We start from the raw sequence: 20956 nt of genomic DNA, 5'->3' as shown, positions 1-20956 counted from the left end.
TTTAAGATCCTTTCTTACTTTCAAATTCAATGGTTCTAATTTTCTGCTTAAAATCTTGATTGTTCAGAGTGAAGGTCACAACTTGATTTCCTTGAGTCCATTTTTTTTATTTGGACCCTACCTGAAAGCTTTCAAGATGGTATAAGGAGGACTTTCTCAAGGCTGTGGCACCTTCTGAATTAGCAATGTGTTATATGACAGAAGTAACATTCTCTTTGTTGCCGGTCTCTGGCCTTCTCTGATGCAGAGGAAGTGGCATATTCACATGGTTTCAGATTCCCTTATTTTCTCTTGCCTTTTCACTCATAGCCATGGTTTCACAATGTTGGGTGACCACTTTGTGAGGGCAGCCATGATGCCTTCTGGCTGCCTTTGGGCATCAGATAGGAATCTTCTTTTTCTAGCCATTCAGCATGGCCAAGGTTTCTTCTTGGGAGCCTTGTGAGAGTGGCAAACCTATTCCTATGCCTGACAGTCAAATTCAGTCTTTTTGAGGGTTGGCAGACACTCTTTGAGATTTCTCTTCACTGCTCTGAACTCTTCCAAGTCATCCCTTCTCATGATGGATAAGAATCACAGAAAGCAGAACAATGGAGGCAACAATAATATGAATTTAGTCAACTCTCAATTGCCTTTACCAATGGATGGGGAAGGAAATTAACAATACAGGCCAGGCACAGTGGCATACGCCTGTTATCCCAGCACTTTGGGAGGCTGAGGCAGGAGGATTGCCTGAGGTCAAGGCCAGCCTGGCCAACATGGCGAAACTCCATCTCTACTAAAAATACAAAAATTAGCTGGGTGTGGTAGTGGGAACCTGTAATCCCAGCTACTGGGGAGGCTGAGGCAGGAGAATTGCTTGAATCTGGGAGGCGGGGGTTGGAGTGAGCTAAGATCACGGCACTGCACTCCAGCTTGGGTGACAGAATGAGACTCCATTTAAAAAAAAAAAAAAAAGAACATGAACAATACAAGAATAATAACTGGTGTTCATGTCACTCATTTGGCTTTGGGATTTCTGCAGAGACACTTGGTCGATGCCCATACTATGCTAGGGCCTTCAGTGGCCCTGTCTCCACCTAAGTCTGAGGCTTCAGATGTTACATAAAATGCTTCCTTAATTACCTGCTAGTTAGTGCAGGAATTATTTAAATTTCTCCAGGTTTTTAACTTTAATTTTTGTCTGGTTTCTTTTTTCATTGTTTGTGCCCAGACCCTCAGATTGTCGGGCAGTCCAGCTATTTTCTCCCAGGATTCCCTCCTCCTCGTCTCCAGGCTATTTTTCATGCTCATCCCAGGCCAACCTCAGGTTCTATGTTACCCCACCCCAACATGGGCCAGAACTTCATGTGCTCATTCATCTTACAGGAGGAATGGACCACTGGAGGCATATATTCTTGTATTTCCTGTTCCTCTTCTTCCCAATCAGACTTAACCAGACACCGATAATTTGTGGATTTTTTTTTTTTTTGGCTTGATCTTGAATTGAAGGTATGTGGTGCAAGATTCTGGGTTTCCATGGATAATCCATCATGGTGTTGTAAAAAGTATATTGACTCAGTAAATATTAACTCATTTACTTATTTGCTTGTGGATGAATGAGAAATGATAAAACCTAGAATTTATGTAATACCGTCCTCTAAGAAGCATACAAAGACTCACTATCACCCCAATGAGAATATTTATTATATTAGTAACACAAATAATCTGTAAGCTGAATTGGGGATGACTGACTGCCCATCAGTGAGCCCCACACCTGGTTGTACATCAGAATCCCTTCAGGAGATTTTTTTTACAAATATAGATTCTTAGGTGACATTTGGGGAAAATGCATTTATATTTTTATCACCTCCACGAATGTTTTCAATAATGATGAATGCCTAGGCCACTGTTTCTCAAACCTTAATATACATATAATTTACCTGGGGAGTTTTGTTTAAAATGCAGTTTCTGATTCAGTGTGTCTAGGATAGTGCACGAGATTCTGCATTCTGGAAACCTTCCAGGTGATGCTGATTATGTTTGTCTAGACTACACTTGGAATAGCAAGGTCTTAAGCCAGTGGCTTTCAACCCCAGGGGGAGGGAAGAGCAAGAGGAGAGGAAGGAGGTTGAGTTACCTGGGAAGCCAGAGTTTCAAGCCCACACTGATTCAATCAAAATCTCTGGAGATGTATACTAGACATTAGTATTTTCAAAGGATATCCCCAGGTGATTCAAATATGTAGACAGAGTTGAGAACCATTATTTTAGAGAATCCTTAACCACATCTAATGTCCATTTCTCTGTAGTCAGGGTAGGAGAGCCTGCGCACATGTCACATGGTGAGAGAGGGAGTAAGAGAGACAGGAGAAGGTACCAGCCTCCTTTTAAACAATCAGCTCGCCTTGAACTAATAGAGTGAGAACCCATTCATCACCAAGGGGATGGAGCTAAGCCATTCATGAAGGATCTTCCCCCATGAACCAACATCTTCCACTAGGTCCCACCTCCAACGCTGGGAATTACATTTATACATGAGATCTGGAGGGAACACACACCCAAACCATATTAGCCTGTTAATATCCACATGAGTGAACTTCTTCAAGTTGAGCCTTGAGATGACTACAGCCATAGGTAACACTCTGATGGAAGCCTGATGAGTGGCCTTGAGCCAGAGGATGCAGCTAAGCCACACTTGGATTTTTTACCCACAGAAACTGAGATAATAAATGTTGTTCTGAGCCTCTAAGTTTTGAGGTGATTTGTATGTGACAATAGATAACTAGTATACCCACCCTGAAATACCCTTCCTCTTCCTTCCTACTTATCCAAGTCATGCCTCTTTTAAGCCTCAGCTATTCTAAGACAATTTTCTTAGTGTGGTATTTATACTACACAACCCTGAAAAAGAATGAAATAACATCTTTTGCAGCAACATAGATGGAACTGAAGGCCATTATCCTAAGTAAAATTTCCCAGAAATAGAAAGTCAAATACTGTGTGTTCTCACTTATAAGTGGGGTCTAGATGATGTGCACACATGGAAATGCAGAGTAGAACCATAGACACCGTAAGACTCTAACAGGTGGGAGCATGAGAGGGAAGTGAGGGTTGAAAAATTACCTATTGAGTACCATGGTCACTCTTTGGGTAATGGGTACACTAAAAGCCCAGGCTTCACCACTACGCAATATATGCATGTGAGAAATCTACACTTAAACTAAGCATATACAAATAAAATTTTTTTTACAAAAGCAAAAAAAGTTAACAAAATTTCTTTTCTTTTTTTTTTTTTGAGTCAGGGTCTCATTCCTTTACCCAGGCTGTAGTGCAATGATGTGATCATTCACTGCAGTCTTGAACCTAAGAAACTTTTCTCATAGTGATTGGTCCTTTTATAAACTCCTAGAGCACCGCACACAAAATCACTAACCCTCATTATCATACGTGCTGTCTTACATTTTTGTATTCTTTGTATCTTTGTACTGTCCAATGCCCTGTCTTTTAAAAATAAATTGGAAACACATTGATGACAATAGAACTTTGACTAGAAGCTGCCTTAGAACTTTGCGATTCCCACGACCAATCCCAATACCATGAACAATAAGTACCCTACAAAAAATATGTGATGAGGATGATAGTGCCTTGGAAGAAATGTTGTATAGAAGGTGTCAGGAGGGCCGACTTTCAGTTGTAATTTTCACATTTATGTCTACTCTGTGTCCTAATGCCTGAATTTTAACCTTAGGTGGGGAGAGGATTCCAGACAGATATTTGAGCAGAACAAAGAGCGTCAACAGGATGAAGGCACTCCCTAGATTAGTGTTTAATGTTTATATCTTTAAGCCCCTCTGCCTACTTGTCTGCTCAGTGGGTTCCTCCAGGTCTTTGCTCCCTGCAGTCTCAGACCTTCTTGGCTTACCCATTTCAACGTGGGACTCAGAAATCAAATAATTATTTTCAATTTAGCTGACTCATACCCAATTCAGAAATTCCACATTGCCACAAGTATTTGTCTCTAAGATCTCCCTCAGCAACCAGCGTGAAGGGAGCCTGTGCATTGCCTCTTTCTGCTTATCCCCACAGGTCCCCAGGACTCCTTGGCAGCTAAGGGAAGATATAAAACACTCAATACCTGAAATAGTTGTGGAAACATTTCAGAAAATGACTCTATTCACCCTTCTTCACAGAGTAAGAATTAAAGCTATCTCTAATAGCTTTGGAAATTTTGATTAGCACGGTAATGGAAAACCATCCTTGCTTTATCTGGCTTATGCACACGAACGCTTTAACAATAAAGACTGCAATGAGCTACAGCACTCTTGATAGTTAAAGTTCTGTTTATCTCAGCCTGCCTCCACAATGAGAAGGCCTATTCAGTATTAAAAGCTGTTATTTTCAACCTTTCCTCAGGAGCCTATGAGAGACAGGTGCAGGACCCCCCTCCCCCCGCCCACCCACTGCCACATCTCTCCACGTAAATCCTAACAGTCTCTTCTGCCCTCTTCAACTGATAAAGAAGGCCCCTTGAAGCTAACTGCAAAGATAAGGTCCTTGCCCCCACTTCAGCTGCTGGCCTCTTTTATCAGATGTTACTGGTGAAGTGATCAGGCAGCCTCATCTCAGGTGTGGCGCATTTTAGCCCAGGGTGCTCTTGAATTGGATCTGCCAACTCAGTTTGGCCCTAGGGTTTCTGAAGCAGTCAGAGATGGAGCCGCAGCACTGTGGATGTCAGACGCACAGTAGTAAGTCCCAACATCTTTTGTTGTTGCTTTCTGAATGTCGAGCATAAATAGGTTTTTTAAAGCATCAATTCTCCCCATGAAATTATTCCCTAAATTGTACTTAGAACTGTTGCTTAGTTTGAAGACCAAAATCAGAGCCTTATCTTCACTCTTCTTATACCAGCTCACTTGATAGTTCTTCAGGTCCCCTCCTGTTACACTGCAACGGAAGCTGGCAGCCTCCCCAGCGAGAACAGTCAGTGCCTTGGTGTCTGATTCCAAAATTATATCCAATGAGACCTCTGAAATGAAAAGCCCTAGGTCAGAGAGAATGTGAAGAATTCCCTCTTCCCCAAGGGGACTGGGTGTTACAGCAGTGCTCTGCAATGATACACTCTTTTAGGCCCCCAGAAAATTGCCCCAGGGGCACACATCCCTAAGAGCAAAAGGCCCCAGCCAGTCCTTACCTGCACAGAAGACGGCGAGGAAGAAGAGGGGACAGGTCCTCGGCATGGCTCCATGGGGTGAGGGGTGACCCTGCAGTAGGCTGGTGCTCTCCTGGCTGCCCCTACCCAGATCAGCGGCTCTCTGCCCAGGAGAAGTTTTGTCAGTTATAAAGGTGGTTTGGTGTTAGTCACTTCCTCAGAGAGGTGTGACAGGCTGGCAAGGTTACAAGGTAGGTTGTTAATTGAACAAACATGGGCTACTGTGGGCCAGATACTATTTGGGAAACATAAAGGTAAATGATATGGCTTTCTGCTTTAAAAAAATTCAGGTTACTGGGAAGAAAGACATATGACGACAAAATGTTAAGTGCAAATATTAACTTTGGAGTGTTAAGTCCTGTAAAAGAAGTAGAGACAACGTGTTCAAGGAGCACGGTGGAAGAAAGTTGCTTCTGTTTGCAGTACTCCAAAGAAAAACCCTGAACTGAGCCCTTTAAGTTCAGCAGGACGTTGTCAGCCTTTGTGTCCAGAGGGCATTCCCAGGAGAGAAAATGATCTAAGTAAAGGCATGAGGGCACAAAGGTGCAAACCAGTCTGTAAAATATGGCCATTCTGTCTCCAATTATCTGCTGTGTGGTCCCTAAGACCTCCTGATCTGTTACCTTCTGCAGTCTCACATTTGGCCATTTCCCCACTTGTGTTCAACCCTTTACCCACATAAAAATACTTGCAGGTTTAAAGATGTGTCATAGACTTCCAGATGCTCAGTTTTTACACTGGCTTCTCCTTCTTCCTGGAAAAGCCATACCATTCTTCCTCTCCCTTCTTTAACTCCACCTGAGGGAGGTGTTCACCTGGACTCCCTGCCATGTTGGGCCATGGTACGTATCACCTTGATTCTCTAATAATCTGTTTCCTGCATTGGACTTTAAGACTATTTAGAACATAAATTTTACCTTATTTATATTTGTATTCCTCATGTCTAGCACAAAGTTTGTCAATATTAGGAGCTCACAGATATTTGCTAGTCCAAGCAGGTTTTCTAGACGTCCCAACTCTCAAGAAACCTAGAGGGTTGATTGCTTATTTAGTGAAGACTGAGTTTAGGAAAGAATTTGCCAGCAACTCAGGCAAAAACATGGGAAATCCAGGTCTTTCACCCACTGTTGTAGGTGCAGGGAGAGGCGGGGCACTCTGCAGCAGGTGACACCTTCCACTTGGATAAAACCTGCTAGGTACCTAAAGCAAAGTGCCTCCCACTTGGATAGAACCTGCCTGTAATAGCTTGTGGCTCACTGTGTAGGTGATATCAGTGCCCACATTACCTACATGCCAAAGGAGCACTGACTTTGCAGGTCTACTAGCCCATGGTTTTGAATCTTGCTTTGTGACTTATCCATAGTGGGACAAATTACAGCTTCGAGTCTTGATTTCCTTATAATGGGCTAACTGTAGTTACCTTACAGGGATGCTGTGAGGTTGATATGAGAAACACGTGTGAAGCACTTATTCCTGTGCCAGGTACTCTTTTGTAAGCCCTCCACAGATGCTGTCTTCTTTGTCTTGTCTCTCCTGCTTTGCCATGGTGGGACTGGTGACCTGGTCATAGCTCCTGGCCTGAGCCATCGTTACCAGGGGAGACACAGAGCTTGTCATTTCAAGCCTTGTGAAGAACATTCCTCTGAGGGAAACAGGGGTCTATTGAGCCATGTTAGGCTGCCCTAGGACTTGGGTAGGTAAATGAATGAGCTGAATGGAGCCGTGTCAGAGACACATATGGGCAATATCAATCTTCTGTGCCCCTAGGCAAAGAACTGTCTCTGGCAGCTAAGGATGGAAGACACACATGAGCTCGACCCCAGTCTTCTTTGTCTATGTAGGATGAAGAAAGGATGGGAGGACTTTAAGAAAAGATGCCAAGGTCAAATCAAATTAACCCCATACCGGCTACTATGCATGCCCAGCCTAGTGCCATTCTCTGATGGTCTTTGCCACTCTGGGGTCTTTGATATAAAACATTTACACATAGTATTACTTAAATATAAATGGGAGAAAGTGCCAGACTTCTGATTTTCTCTCATTGGAAGTTTTAGAACATTTTTCCTTTGATTTGAGAATACATCCATTCTTTCCCCATCCTCTGAGTTTTATGGGTGAAAAAGAGACAAATTTGGTAAAGAAAAGTCCTTTCCTTGCTTTATCTCTTACTTATAACCCTCAAACGCCTCACATAAAGCTTTAGTAATAGCAATCTTTTTCCGGTGGGTGCCCAGGATTCACCTCTGCTTAGGCAGGGCACTTATCAGCTGTTTCTCCTATTTCTAATTGCTGTCTTTGCTTTCTGGTTTCTCTGCTCTGTCTCCAGCTGGTTGGATAAGCAACTGAAGACCAGTAACAGAGATGAATGAAAAGAGAAGACACTGTGTTTGTGTTTTCTCTTGGTTAGAATGCTGTGAGTCAGGACCTCAGCTGCCGGGTGTCCTGGGACTGCCTTTGGTAAGTAAGCGATTCTTCTCAGTCTAGCTAATTTGGGCTCAGAGTGCTCAGATGGCTGAAATTAACTTTGTTTCTCTGATTTGTTCTACTGAAATGTCTGGCCTCACTGGTTGTTTTAAAGCAACATAAGATATTTTTGGAAATTAGTGAGGAATTTCAATGGGCATCAAGGAAAACACAGTGTCATTTGTCTCTAAAAAGATTTTGGCTGCCAATAGTCCATCTGTGACTCACTTGCCCAGCTGTGTGGCATCAAAGGAAGCAGCTGCCGAGCAAAACAGCATAGAGACAAGTGGGGCCTTTCTCAAGTTGTAATTCTGCTTCTGTTACTGACTTGGGTCCTTGGGATGTAAATAAAGAAACTTTTTCATATCTATTCTCAGCTCAGGATTTAATTCCTTTAGGATGTCTTCTTGGCTCCCATCACCTAACTCATCCTGAAATGGAAATATTCAAATTTCAATCCGTACTTTCCTCCTGGAACACCCCCATAATTATCACAACCAAGTATCTCTTGCTTCCACAAGCATCTGATTTGGCTACTCTTTTAGACTGTAAGCCCTGCTATAGTATGAGATACACAATGGGAGAGAGCTTGGCTCTCAGTGTGGCATGGAGCACATAGAAAACACTAATATCCATAATTGAATACAAAAATGCCACTTCTGTACCCTGAGATTTATGGACACTTGATGAATACTTGTTAACTAGTTAAACCTTCCTGCTCGCCTTTTCTTCTATGACTGTCCTTCAAGGGTTGCATGGGGAGATTGAAGGGCTTCCAGTTCGATTATGAGTTGGTTGGGGCAGAGACTCTCAAATATTCCATCAGCACCACCATAATTTTTGCTTTGCTTCTTATGGATCACTTACCAGAAAACCTGTCCCTGGACAGTGCTCACCAATTAATGCATAGTTCTGTAATGACTTTGTTCTTCTTCCTCTAAACTTTTCTTTACCTTCAATGGTAGCTGGTTTTGAAAAAGAAGAAAGATGATTTCTCTCACTGGGAATTTTAGCATGGAGTAATGAATGACAGAATCAGAGACACAGATGACAGAGTTGCATTTCCATATTGCATGTGACGTGACATTGGTCTTTGGATGTTGGCTCTGGGAGGAATCACTAAGTAGTTCCTTATTGGCAGAGCATACAGCAGGGTTACCAGAGTTGTAAGTGTCCTGTAGGAAACCTGAGTCTCCCACATTAACATTCAGCAATTCTGGTTCTGAGGTGCCCTGGGGAAGAGCAAGCCCAGGAGGAATAGGGACTCAGTCACTCACCAAATACCCCTGAGTCTCTGCCTGTCCCATGAGGGTTAAGACTTTGAGATCTCACCCCAAAACCAAATTTTACGAAGGATCCTTCCCCAACTCTTTATTCCAAGAAAAATCTCTTGTTTTGTGTTATCCTATGTCCCTGAAGGGCTGTTCTTCGGGGGGTACCAGTGCTGATAAACCCATATGTTGGCTGCAAATGAGAAAGCCAGCAAGACAGCGGGGGATTTGTGTTCCCATTGATGAATAAAACACAGGATCTGAATGAGCAGGAGACCCTGCATCTTCAGAAAAGAAAATAGAGAAGACAGTCCTCACTTACCCCCAGTTCTCAGTGCAGTAGTTCACACCATCGAGTTTCCATGGATGGGGCCTTGAATAAGCAGAGGCTGATGTGGAGGTGTCTTTGTGGAGCCTCCTCACTTCTGGAGTCTTGGACTCCTCCTGACTTCCCAGTTTTTCAGGATGACACAAGTCAGGCATACTGTGACTTAATTTATCTTCTTGGGGGTGGGAACTTTTTCAGGTCATCTACTATGCCTGTTATGTTGATAGAACAAATACTTTACTTAAAAAATACATTCACAAACAACTTTAATTTTACTTTTGGCTTTATGTTTATAAATTATTCCACTAATCTATTCACTTAATGAGTGGAGCTACTGTTGTATTTTAATATCTCATAAAGTCTACATTTGCTTATTTTATGAAGGTCAAGCAGAAATTACTTTCCTCTGTTTTTTTTTTTTTTTTTTTTTTCTACATAGGAAGCCCTCAATAATTTATCACCATCCAGGAAAAAGGTCCTCAGGGCCTTTTGAATTGTATTTCTCTGAATTTTCACTGACATTTAGTTCTTACTAGATAGGGTACTAACATAGAAAATAATGTTTAATTGTTCAAGAGACTGACTGACTTCTTATCAACAACTTCCTAAAGGCTCAACCCAGTCCAACACAGAGGAAATGTAATAATTTCAGGATATTATCACCTTCAGCAGCAAGAATGGTTAATACTCATTGAGTGCTTTCCCTGTGCCAAGCCTTGCTCTGAATACATTAACATGTGCTATAGTTCACTTAATCCCTGCAACAATCCCTGAGGTAGGTGTTATTGTTATCATTATTTTATAGATGAGGAAAACAAGGCACAAAGTAACTTACCCAAGGTCATATGGCTATTGAGTGAGTCAGTAAATGGAAGGTCTGGAATTCAAAACTCAAAAAGTCTGGCTTTGGAATCTGGACTTGAGCTTGGTCATTTTATGATGATTCTTACTGCATGTCTGTCTATGAATCTATATGTTATCTATCTATAAATGTGCTTTACATAAATGTATACATAGATATATAATATTTTTTCAGGCTTTTAGAAATATTGGTAAGTTGTGGGTATGTAATTCAGATGTTAATTGCTGACGTTGAGTTTGCATGTGTGTGCAATTCATTTGTCCCTCTGTGTATCAAAGACTGTGCTTTTATTTGTCAGCTGGAAGATTCAAATAAACAGGATTTAATTTTAATTTCTTATGGTTTAGCAAGATAAAAGTGAGGAGAAACTACCTGCTGAAAACATTTTATTATTTGGGAAGGTTTGTTGTATATGTTTGCATCCCTCACAATGCTCAGTACATCAATTTGCAAGCCATAAGAGACTCTTAGTTTTGAATGAATGAATTGATGATGCATTCAAGATGCAAGTTTAAGATGACACTAACCACCTTGTGTGTTGTTGGTGGATCCTTTGAATTTTCTGTGTTGAGGCTGCTTGAGACTGACAGTGTTTGTTCAGTGTGAGATATTCGGCATACATTATGGTGCCCACCGTGCACAGCAGTAAATGGCTCTGTTTCTCGGCTGCACATGCTTAAGGATTAAGGCTCTGGAGAACAATTTTCTGTCCACAGACAACTGGCAATGCTCTGATTCCAGGGTGCCTTGAAAGGGATGGCAGATATAGGTAAGACTTTTGTTAGCTGTCTGCAGATGCCAGTACACAGAATCATAATTCCCCATCAGGAATGTTATATTGGCATTGGAACTTGACATCTGTACCAATCATGGTGGCCATGTTGGAAGGCTGTGTGATTTCAGTCTTGCAGGAGCCATCTGGCAAAGAAAAAAGAACAGGAAATGAGAAATGAGAAGTGGGAAATTGTACCAGCTTACCTGGGGGCCACTTACAGAGGAAGGGCAGCGTGATGTAGAGAAGAAGCCAGGATGTGGCGTGTCTGCGGGTCTCAGTGCTGTGCACCATGTAGCCTACTTTGCATGCACAATGCACTTGGGTCACCTTATCTACAACAGCCACGTGGCTGCTTCATTGCTGAAGCAATAAAGGAAAGAGGTCCTTGGGGGTGGTTGATGACAGTACTATCAAAAGACACACTTAGATTTGTTCAAAGGCTGCAATCCAACAGGCTCCTTAGAGGAGGCTCTGGTGCCCTCCACCACTCAGGGTCTGTGTTTTCAACATATGGTGCCATTCCCTTATCAGCCCCAGGGGGCTTTTCTCTGAAAGGAAACAGCCAGGAAGATAGTCTTTTGTTAAAAGACAGTTAGTGGGTCATGATCTCTTGGGTCCTTGTTCCTGAATTTCAGGAATCTAAGGTGTCCAGAAGGATGAATAAAGGTAGAAATGGTCATTTTTTCCAAGTCCACTGTGGCTTCTGTTGCCTATCTGGCAGTTTCCAGTACTCAGACTCATTCTTCAGAAGCCAGACAGGAAGGAAGGATTTTGTTCATTTTAAATTAATCGATTAATTGATTAATCAATCAACCATTCATTTAACAAATGTTTATTGAGTGCCAACTATATACAAACATTCTGCTGAATGCTGAGGCTACAATGGAAACAAAAACCAGCTGAAATTTCTGCAGTCATGGAGCTGAAAATGCGTAACTTTGGGCAAGAGAAGCAGGTACGGCCTGTCAGATTCTGTATGTGATGCTGGGCAGGGGTAAGGTGAGGGCCTTCTGGAGTCTGTTCATATTCAGGCAGGGCTTTTCCCCAGTCAGAACAGCTGGTTGTGAGCTCACTATGGAGGAACTCAGGCTGGAATTTTCCCTGGCAACCCATGCCCAGTTCAAGAGTCAGAAGGCTGCTTTTCTGCCCACCTTCTTTTATAGCCATTTTCCCATCAAGAAATCATTCTATTTGTTGACAAAGTTTTCGAGTTCCTGACTTAGCACTGTTATTCTATTCTTGGAGCAGAATCAGCTTGGCGGCTATTGTTCCCACTGTGAGAATAACTGCATCTTTTGTGTGATGGTTTTCTGTTCATTGTGTACACAATGACTGCAGAGCCACAAAATTTTAATTTGGGATACATAATAAGCTATCTTTAGGGCCAATCTTATTTTGGGAGCTGGGACTGATGAAGGTCAAGGACCCTTTCTCTTTTATTGTCTTTCTCAAAGTTTCTACCCTCCACCCCTGCCACTCTCCTACCTTATCTCTTTCCTTCTCTCTCTTTCAAGATCACATATCTTTCTGCAAGATATTCTCATAAACAATTTTTAAAGGAGGGTAGGACCATGGACAAAGAAATAAGGAGACACCCACCCCAAGATGCCTGGACTTAGGGTTATACAGAATTGAGTTGGTGACAGCTGTGACTGCACAGATACACCACAGACATGTGCAGGGGAGTGCTGCAGGTGTGCCCGCACCAGAGCGGGTGGGGTGGCATCGGTGGCCAGAGGCTTGCCTGTGACAGTGTGGATGGTGTTTGTGACAGTGGAGCTTGTTGGGAAGATGTATATGTGCTGCATGGTAGCCCTGGGCTGGCCTACCCAATGCTCCCAGGGAAGGCTGTGTCTGCTATTGGGAAAACGTTGCACCCAAAGCCATTTTACCAGGCTGGGGCACCAACTGGATGGGGGGTCAAGGATTTAGGACGTTTTCTCTGGATCTGTGTTTCTTTGTTCCAAATCTGAAGACAGAAAAAAGGATAAGTCAGAGAAAGAAAAACAATATAGATGTTTGGCTTTTATTTCATATTCAATCAGTAATCAAATGGTCACAGACAAAGTAGTTGGGTGCTTATTCACACAAACAGCTTTATAAATAAGAGAAGTGGGCAGTCAACTATGTAATGATTTTTGAGGGTTCTGAGAAGACCACCGCCCCCAAATCTCCTCTGTTGGTACCTGGCTTTCTGCCACTGGAGATTAATCCTTTGGACCATAGGCACATAAAAACATGCCTGGAAGGACTGACACCTTAAGTCTTAATGGACAAATAGGTAAGGATTAATTTCTAATGGTAAGACCTTGGGGCTTGGGAACTAGAGAATCTTCCAGCACATAGCCAGGATGTCGGGGAGAGACAATCTCTCCTTTTGCTCTCACTCCAACATATCGTTTATCTATTTTTGAGGTGCTTCTTGAATCTATTTTCTCTTTCCAAGTCCTTTTGATCCTTCTCAATGTCTACCTCAGCTTTGTATTAACTTTACATCTGATCTCATTGTTTCCGGTCTGAGACCCAATCTTCCCATCCACCGTAATCTTTCCAAGCACTCTTTGAAGCACATTTCCTCTTATGTGCCTCTGATTTCTGCCCATTTCCCATATAACAGAATCTAGTCCCTTAGTGTGATTCACAAAAGCTTTCTCAGTCAAGCTACAAGCCACCACTCCAACCACTCCCCTGCCCCAACTCCGGCAGACTCGGCTCTCACCAAGTGAACACTGTTCCCCAAGCACGGTTCATATCCCTCCTTGACATTGCTCAAGCTGCACTCCCTCTGCTCGCCATGTCCTTCTCCAATCCCTCATTCATCAAAATCATTCATCCTTTAAGTCACTTTAACTAAAACTTCCACAGGGAGCCTTTCCTGGTCCTCCTGAACCAAGTTAATTTCCCCCTCCTTTGGGCTGCTGTGCATTGTACTCTGACCAACATTTATCATGGTCTGACTTCAGACATTAATGACATGAAAATCTGTATATGTCTCCCTTTGGAAAACTCATACTCCTCCCGTTCTCTCACTGGCTTTGGGAAGGTCCATTTCTAAAAGACAGATTTCTTAGGGAATTGATTTTCAAGAGGCTGCCAGGGTACTCTAGCCAAGACACAGGTGATTCTTAGAAGTCTCATCTGAATCTTGTATATGAACTGCTGGACTCTGAACATAACTTGAAATAAAATTTTCTGTTTGGATAATTTCTGGTGAATGACCTGAAAGACATGGCTCCCACACAAGCAATATTTGGGATTCACAGTCCTTATTGGAGTCCTTAGTGTTCAACAAAGTAGCATAATGTGATAACCTCCCCAGGGAGAACCCAATGTGTGCAGTTTGGAAGGACTGACCAACATTCTCTGCTCTGCCACAGTAGCATAACCAGGGCTGCTTGGTTTTGGAGTTGTAAGAAAGGACTGTGGTTTCAAGGAAAGCAATCTCAGGCACTTCTGACCTGGGCCAAAGTGAGCATCAGTAGGAACTGAGAAAGATTCTGGGCTTTTTGAAATCACAAGGCAGGAAGGTCTGTGGCCTGCCATCACTGTTAAACCTGGACGTGAGGCCTGACCTCAGGCATCATCCACTCACTGAGCCCTGGACCTGGAAATCAGACCCCTGGTGCAGGTCTGTATTTGAATGCAGGGAGCTGACCCTGGAGACTTCCTGCCTATGGAGTCCTGTGTATTGACTGTCAGTCTCCTCTGTTATGGAAATTTCTGTACATTGTTTTTTGCAACAGAGATTTTACCCTAGAAACCCATCCCTTATTCACACCAAAGGCATCTTGAGCAAGAGCATAGTATAGGACATGCTTAACATATGATCAACTCGCCTCCCATTGGACAGTGATAGAAAAATGCTATTTTAGAATGATTTTTTTTTTCAATCTCTGCTCTCAGGAAAGGTGTCAAAATGACACCTTTTTTATTTTTAACAGCATTTTTGTGAGAAGGATGAGGACCATGTAATCTGGGGACCTAGGGAGAGACTTGTTAGAAATTTTTATAATAGGGATTTTTTATAAAAGCAGGATTTCCTTTTTTCTTTCTTTTTCCTTTGGCAGAGCTGCTCCTTGAAGATTGCTGACAGCATCAAGTTTCTGTAGGTAAAGACCCTAGATGAACTTTGAGCACTCTTCTTTTGTTGAGAAAACTAAAGTAAGGTTGAGAATGAGGTTATTCTCATTTCAAATAACGATTCACTCATTGTATTCGAGATGATGAAGTCATCATTAAACTGAAAACAGATGTTGTGCATCAAAATAGTAAGTGTTCTGTTAGAAAAATTAAATGGTGCCTTTTTAGTTAGAATGAGGGGCCTATTTTACCCAAATCTGAATTTAGTTAGGGCTGTTGATGTCCCACACATAGTATTATAGATCTAATAAGACAGCTGAGCACCAGTTTTGCTTTGTCAGGGTCATGAAGGTTGGGCCCCATCTGAGAAGGTGGAGAAGCAGGTGCAGTGCTTCCTTGGAGGAAATGTTCTTTTCTCACTGTCAATCATCCCAGGGCAGGAAAAGAGCTAGCCTTTGTCTGAGAAGAAAAGACTTCCTCTGCTCTCTGCACTTGGAGATATGGAGATGCCTGCAGATTTTTACTGGGCGCCTTGAGCTGGTGTTTGCTATATGTAAGCCTGCTTGGAGGTAGAAAGTCTCAAATTGGGATTTGGGTCTCAAAGTGTGTTCTTCTTCCTTCTTCAAACATTTACCAGTGCTTTGAATGATTAAGAGAGTAGACCATGTCCACGCTGACATGGGATCCACTGGGGTGGAGGTAGAGGGAAGAGCCGCCTGGAGAAAAGTCTCACGAGATGATGAAAAGTGGCCTGAGGAAGAGCACTGGCTCTGTGGAACTGTTGGGTCCCATGGAGACCCACTGTGGCATATGAAATTCCCACAATTCACTTGGGGACATAACGATATTCTACATGATGAGCTTGCAGGTTCTTGTAAATTGAATATTAATGAAATGGTGTCTGTATTTTGTAATCCACAGGCTGGTGAGGTCTGAGGACACACGGATGACATAATGAAGGACTTCCTAAAAATAACAGACCTGAAACTTTTGAAGTAGCACTTGAAATAACATTTGTACAATGACAACCACTGGTTTAATTAGCCATTTGATCATCCTTAGCTGTCTTTAAGGCTAAGAATTCTCAGCAATAGATTATTTAAATTTTAGATGTCATAAGAGCTAGGAAATAGCAACAAATCTGAAAATGGCCAGTTCCAATTTATACCTATATATCCATACAGACATTCATCCATTTATTCATCCAACAAATATTTGTTGCCAAACACTGTGCTTACTAGAGGAATGCAGACCTTACTAAGACATTACCCTCCAGGGGCTTACATCTGAGAGAGTGAAGACAGGTAGGACTCTGCATCCCCTAGTCAGAGAGACAGGTTGTTTCTGGTTAATAACACAATTAGGCAAGCACCCCTCTCAGACTCTTTCCCAGGGGATTGTGTCACCCATGGAAACAGATGCACTTTTCCATAAACTTCCTTTTATTCCTATGATCCCCAGTGTCGGGGAGCTGCTGTAATAGGCCTGGCTGTTCTACTAGCCTACGGGTGCTCTACTGGTCCTTGATTTTGGCTTCCAACCAGAGGCTGCATCCTGAAATGACAGGCAAGGTTGAGACAAAGATGGAGCAGAACACCTAGAGTGCATTGGCCAGACCAGCATTGCCCTCCAGTGGTCAAATGCAAGAAAGTGGGGACTGATGAATTCTTAGCATGAAGTCCTCAGATGGATGTCTGCGGATTGATGAGGGGATTCCGGGATGGCTCCCCAAGATGAGGGGTGGAAAAACGGAAATTGGGAGCCAGAGTTGAGAAGTGAAAGTGAGGATTAAGATTCATTAATGAGGGGGCACCTTGAGAGATAGGCATAGAGAGAATCAGAAACAAAGACCCTGTTAACTTCCTAAAACTTGGGTTTTGTCAGGAGAAATTGTAATTGTCTGGCAAGATGACCAGGCTCCCCTGGGGATTAGAAAGCATGGTGGTGGCAGTGGAGGAGTGGTTACCTAGAGCTGTACATCCAGTCTTCTCAGTCCACCTTTTTTAAGGTTCTAGGGAGACTCTGATCTAGAATTACTACCTCCAGATTCAGGGGCAGTTCCGGAAGAAGCACAAATCTCCTGAATAAAATTGGAGGCAAACTTTTATGTATAGCAAACTTTTTTCATTAGATTTGAAAAGAGGTCTAGGTCATAAGAAGATTAAGTTGCATTTTTCCTGGGACTTAAATGGTTTCAGTCTCCTGTCTTACATATAGGTGGTTCAATAACTCGGCCTTAGAGGGGAGGTTTTTCTTAACTTCAGGGAGTTCCCCCACTTGGGTCAATTTTACAGAAAATGTCCAGCACAGAAGGACACTGTCTTGTCTCCCAGATCATGGATCTCTGTGAGTCAAGGCTGAAGCAGTGTTGGCAGCCAGTCTGCTCCTGGCAAAATCTGCAACTAGCACAACGTCTGCTTCGTTCTTTTTGTTTGACCTTTGCACACAGTGTCCATCAGCTGTATTACCACTTATCTTATTGGGTCATGGAAGCAATGGAGCTTCACCCCCTCCACCCGGAATCCTCCCCTGCTTTATTTCTTCGAGTTGACCTATGGCTTGACTTCCTGAAACTTCATCAAACTTGAAATCCTCTCTGTCCTTGCTCCTGTTGCTCTCCTACCCTGTTCCTCCGAAAAGATAGAGAAATGAGTCAGAGAAACTTCCTGGCCAAGTTAAAAAACAAAACAAAATTACCCGATGGCTAGCTCAGGAGCTGGGTAACTATAGCATAATGTAGAAAAGGTTGAATTGCTCACAAAATTTTCTCTAAATTTCAAGCAGCTTCGACCTCTCTGTTGAAGACCTCAGTCTTTACCCGAGGCACAATTCAAATGGTGGTTCAAGGGCAGGAGGAATGAGAGTAGGATATCGAGGAAGGATGGACTCTGGATACCTTAGTGACAGCACTCTTGGGAGACACCACAGTTACAGTAGCTCTGTGCATGTGCGTGTAGCTCTGTGTGCATGGGCGTGTAGCTCTGTGTGCATAGGCGTGCAGTTAAAATGAAGCTTTGTGAAGTTAGTAACTGTCTTTCCAGTACTACCTCATAACCCCAGTGCCTCCAACAGAATAAACACTTGCTAATAAGCATATTGCCCCATAGTACAGTGGTTAAGAGATGATGCTTTGGAATCCAACCATCTAGAATTTTAGCTCTTCTACTGTAGTTCAATCTTAAGAAAGTTTCTTAGCCTTTCTGGCCTTAGGTTCCTCATCCATAAAACAGGGATAACAATAGCTGCCATCCCTCCCACACCCAGAACATTGATGAGGATTAGAGATGATGCATGTGAAGCCCCAGGCATTGTGCCTGACTCGTGGTCACTGCTCAGTAAAGAGGAGCTGTTTGTTATTTCCATGTGTGGGTATGTGCAGATCTCTGGGTGTATAAGGGCTTTTCAGTCAAAGTCCAACTTAACTGCAAAATAAAATCAGCTTCATTTGAGAAAATGAAATGTGCAGGCATGGGGGGGAACTGATTCTCTTTCTACATGCCCTTTGCCACTCCCTTCTATAACCACGAGGACTTCACCCAAGTTTCCAGTGACCAATGTGCTCTTGAACCCTGTCTGGGAAGGGAACACCCCTTGCATATAAATAAGCTTTCTGTTGAAATGGGCATGAAGGGGCTGTGGCTGACCCTCCTCTTCTGCTGTGTGGCCTGATGCTCATCTGACTGTCAGCACGGCTGTCTTCTGCTGTGGGTGATTGTGATCGACCCAATCTCAGGAGCCGCAACACAAGGGAGACTTGGAGCCTTTGTATTCAATCATCATTGAGAGCCTGTTAGGAAGACAAGGTGCCATGTGGCCACTTGAAAGGCTGAGAGTCTGGAAATGGCCATGACAGAGGAAAATCCTTTTACTTGGCTGACAGGGGCCAGGTCTGTGGCTTTAAGGCAATTGGCACAGATGCTGAGTGAGGGGGTGCATTCATTTTGTGCTCAATAAAACAACTTTCATTCAGGGATGTGAATTGTTATCTCCTCAGGAAAGGTGAAGGTACAGAAACAGGTTGTAACTTCTTGGAGAATCTAATTCCCTTGTAGCTGGAGACAGAAAGAGAGTGAGAGGGTGGGAGAGAGAGATGAAAGGAAGCTCTGTTATCCTAGGAGGTCCTAGGTAATTACCCAGCCTGGATTTCTCCTGGAGCTTCAGGATGGTACCAGATGTGCCCAGGCCCTCTGTGCACCAACCCACAGAGCCAGCAACCAGAGTCCATCTCCTCCCCCTGTGGCTGTTCTTCACGTCTGGGAACACATCAAAGGAGGTTTGATATTCATAAACTGCTGTGAGTCATTTTCACATGGAGCTGCGGGGAGCTGCCTGTACTGCTGCATGCCGTATTCAGCCCTTTGTGAGAGAAGCTGAGCTGAACCAATCTCCCATTATGGGTGAGAGTGGATTCCTCCTGGGAGATCTGGATTGGCCCCACACCCCTGTGCAGAATAAAATAGGCCTTTGTATTGAGAAGTAGTTATTAAAGCATCCCCCAGTCTTGGTTATGCACCTACACTGCCCATGGGGACAGCTCTGCATGGTCCTTCCACAAGAGTGTGGCCACCTTTAGGCCCTGCTGTTAGTGCCAGTAACATCTGAAACCTCCCTGTTTGCCTCGCTCTGAGGACAAAAGACATCGAAAAGACTCCGAAACCACTCCGTGTCTTCTCAATTGGAGGAGGAAATTCTGCTTGCTCCCGTTGAGTTTGACTATTGTTGGAAAAAGTGTCCCATACGACTCTCCTTGAGGGCTGGCAAAGGACTGGGAAATTAGCCACAAGACTGCAGAGCTGGAATGGGCCTTAGTCATCATCCGGTTCTAGTCCCTCAAATTACGGATGATAAGTGAGGCACAGAGAGGTTAAGCGAGTTGTCTAAAGTCACACAGACAAATGAGCATTTCTAGCACAGGAAGCAATTTTCTAAGACAGGGAGAGAACTACTGGTAGGGTGAATCTTGCCTCGACTTTTTCACTGGGTCGACTCTATGGGAAAGCGATGGGGACCAGGAGAGTTATAGCTGATTTCAATTTTGCACCTCAGTTTCTCTGTATGAAAAATGGCTGTTTTATTTGCTTTCATTTCAGGACTGTTATGGTGCTTCATCAGTGACTCTGAGAAATCCCGGGAGTTTTGGGCTTTCAGGTTAATAAGAGAACAGTTTCTAGTTGAGCCTGAGAGGGGTACTGGTTGCTTGGACTGAATAATCTGTTCTCTGTTCCTCAGCTACCATGAAGGCCTTACCAAGCCCCTGGGTTTGGCAATGTGGAGTAATTAAATAAAGGAATAGTCAGAGTGGTGGGGCTGGGGAAAAGTGTGAGGAGTGGGGAAATGGGTAGAATATAGTCAGAAAGTAGCAATCTCTGCCTGCTCTGGACCTGGGGATACTCTCTCAGGAAAGTTTGTCTTCCAAGTAAGGCTGTTTCTGCAGTCAGCAGGGCAGGTCCCCTTCCTTTTGTTTGGGGCAGCATGGAAAGTGTTTTCCTATCTATGTGCATTTGAATGCACTTTAGTTATGCTGTTTCTCCTCAATTTTGTTGGAGAAGCAAGTGTGGTTTGCTCTTTAAAATGCTCAGCGCTCCCTTTCCCTTTTGGGGTTGTGGTGAAAGGTCAGACCACAGAATTATCTCATGGTAATGAGGCTTCTGAATAAATGAGTCCCCAAGGACTGCCGGGGGACCAGAGAGTAGCAGACACCTGCTGGGGCTGAGCCTGGCAGCAGAAGCCACACAGTGTCCCCTGGCCCAGGAAAAGTGGCCCCAGAGGCTGCTCCTCATTTTCTGGCAACGCGCCCTGTCCCCAGGCATGGCGAAGTCCCATGAGCCCAGGGGCCCACGTCCCGACATCAGTCTTCTTAACCGCCTTATTCTGTTATTACCTTGTCAACAACAGTATCCAGAGATCTAAAGGATAAGTCTGCATGATGATGCAGTGAATGACTGGTTAGGTGCCTCCTGTTTAATAACCAGAGAAATATTGCTGTG

At 43.4% G+C, this 20956-nt stretch overlaps 1 long non-coding RNA gene and 2 gene segments (V, D, J or C); 1 reads left to right on the top strand and 2 right to left on the bottom strand.

Annotated features, from left to right (window-relative positions):
* Positions 1–20956, bottom strand: part of LOC116541450 — a 544521-nt gene that overhangs the window by 144387 nt on the left and 379178 nt on the right.
* Positions 1–20956, top strand: part of LOC116541484 — a 271561-nt gene that overhangs the window by 108002 nt on the left and 142603 nt on the right. The gene's annotated exons all lie outside the window — the stretch shown is intronic.
* LOC116541465 lies at positions 3380–5363 on the bottom strand. The segment is given in 2 exon segments: positions 3380–5007; positions 5173–5363. Coding segments are annotated over 2 exon segments (399 nt in total).

The sequence above is a fragment of the Sapajus apella genome, unplaced genomic scaffold, assembly GCF_009761245.1.
Source record: "Sapajus apella isolate SASKATOON/1434 unplaced genomic scaffold, GSC_monkey_1.0 scaffold151, whole genome shotgun sequence".
In the NCBI taxonomy this organism is placed as follows: Eukaryota; Metazoa; Chordata; class Mammalia; order Primates; family Cebidae; genus Sapajus; species Sapajus apella.
Note: the sequence above shows the minus strand (reverse complement) of the source record. Positions and strands in the feature narration are given on the sequence as shown.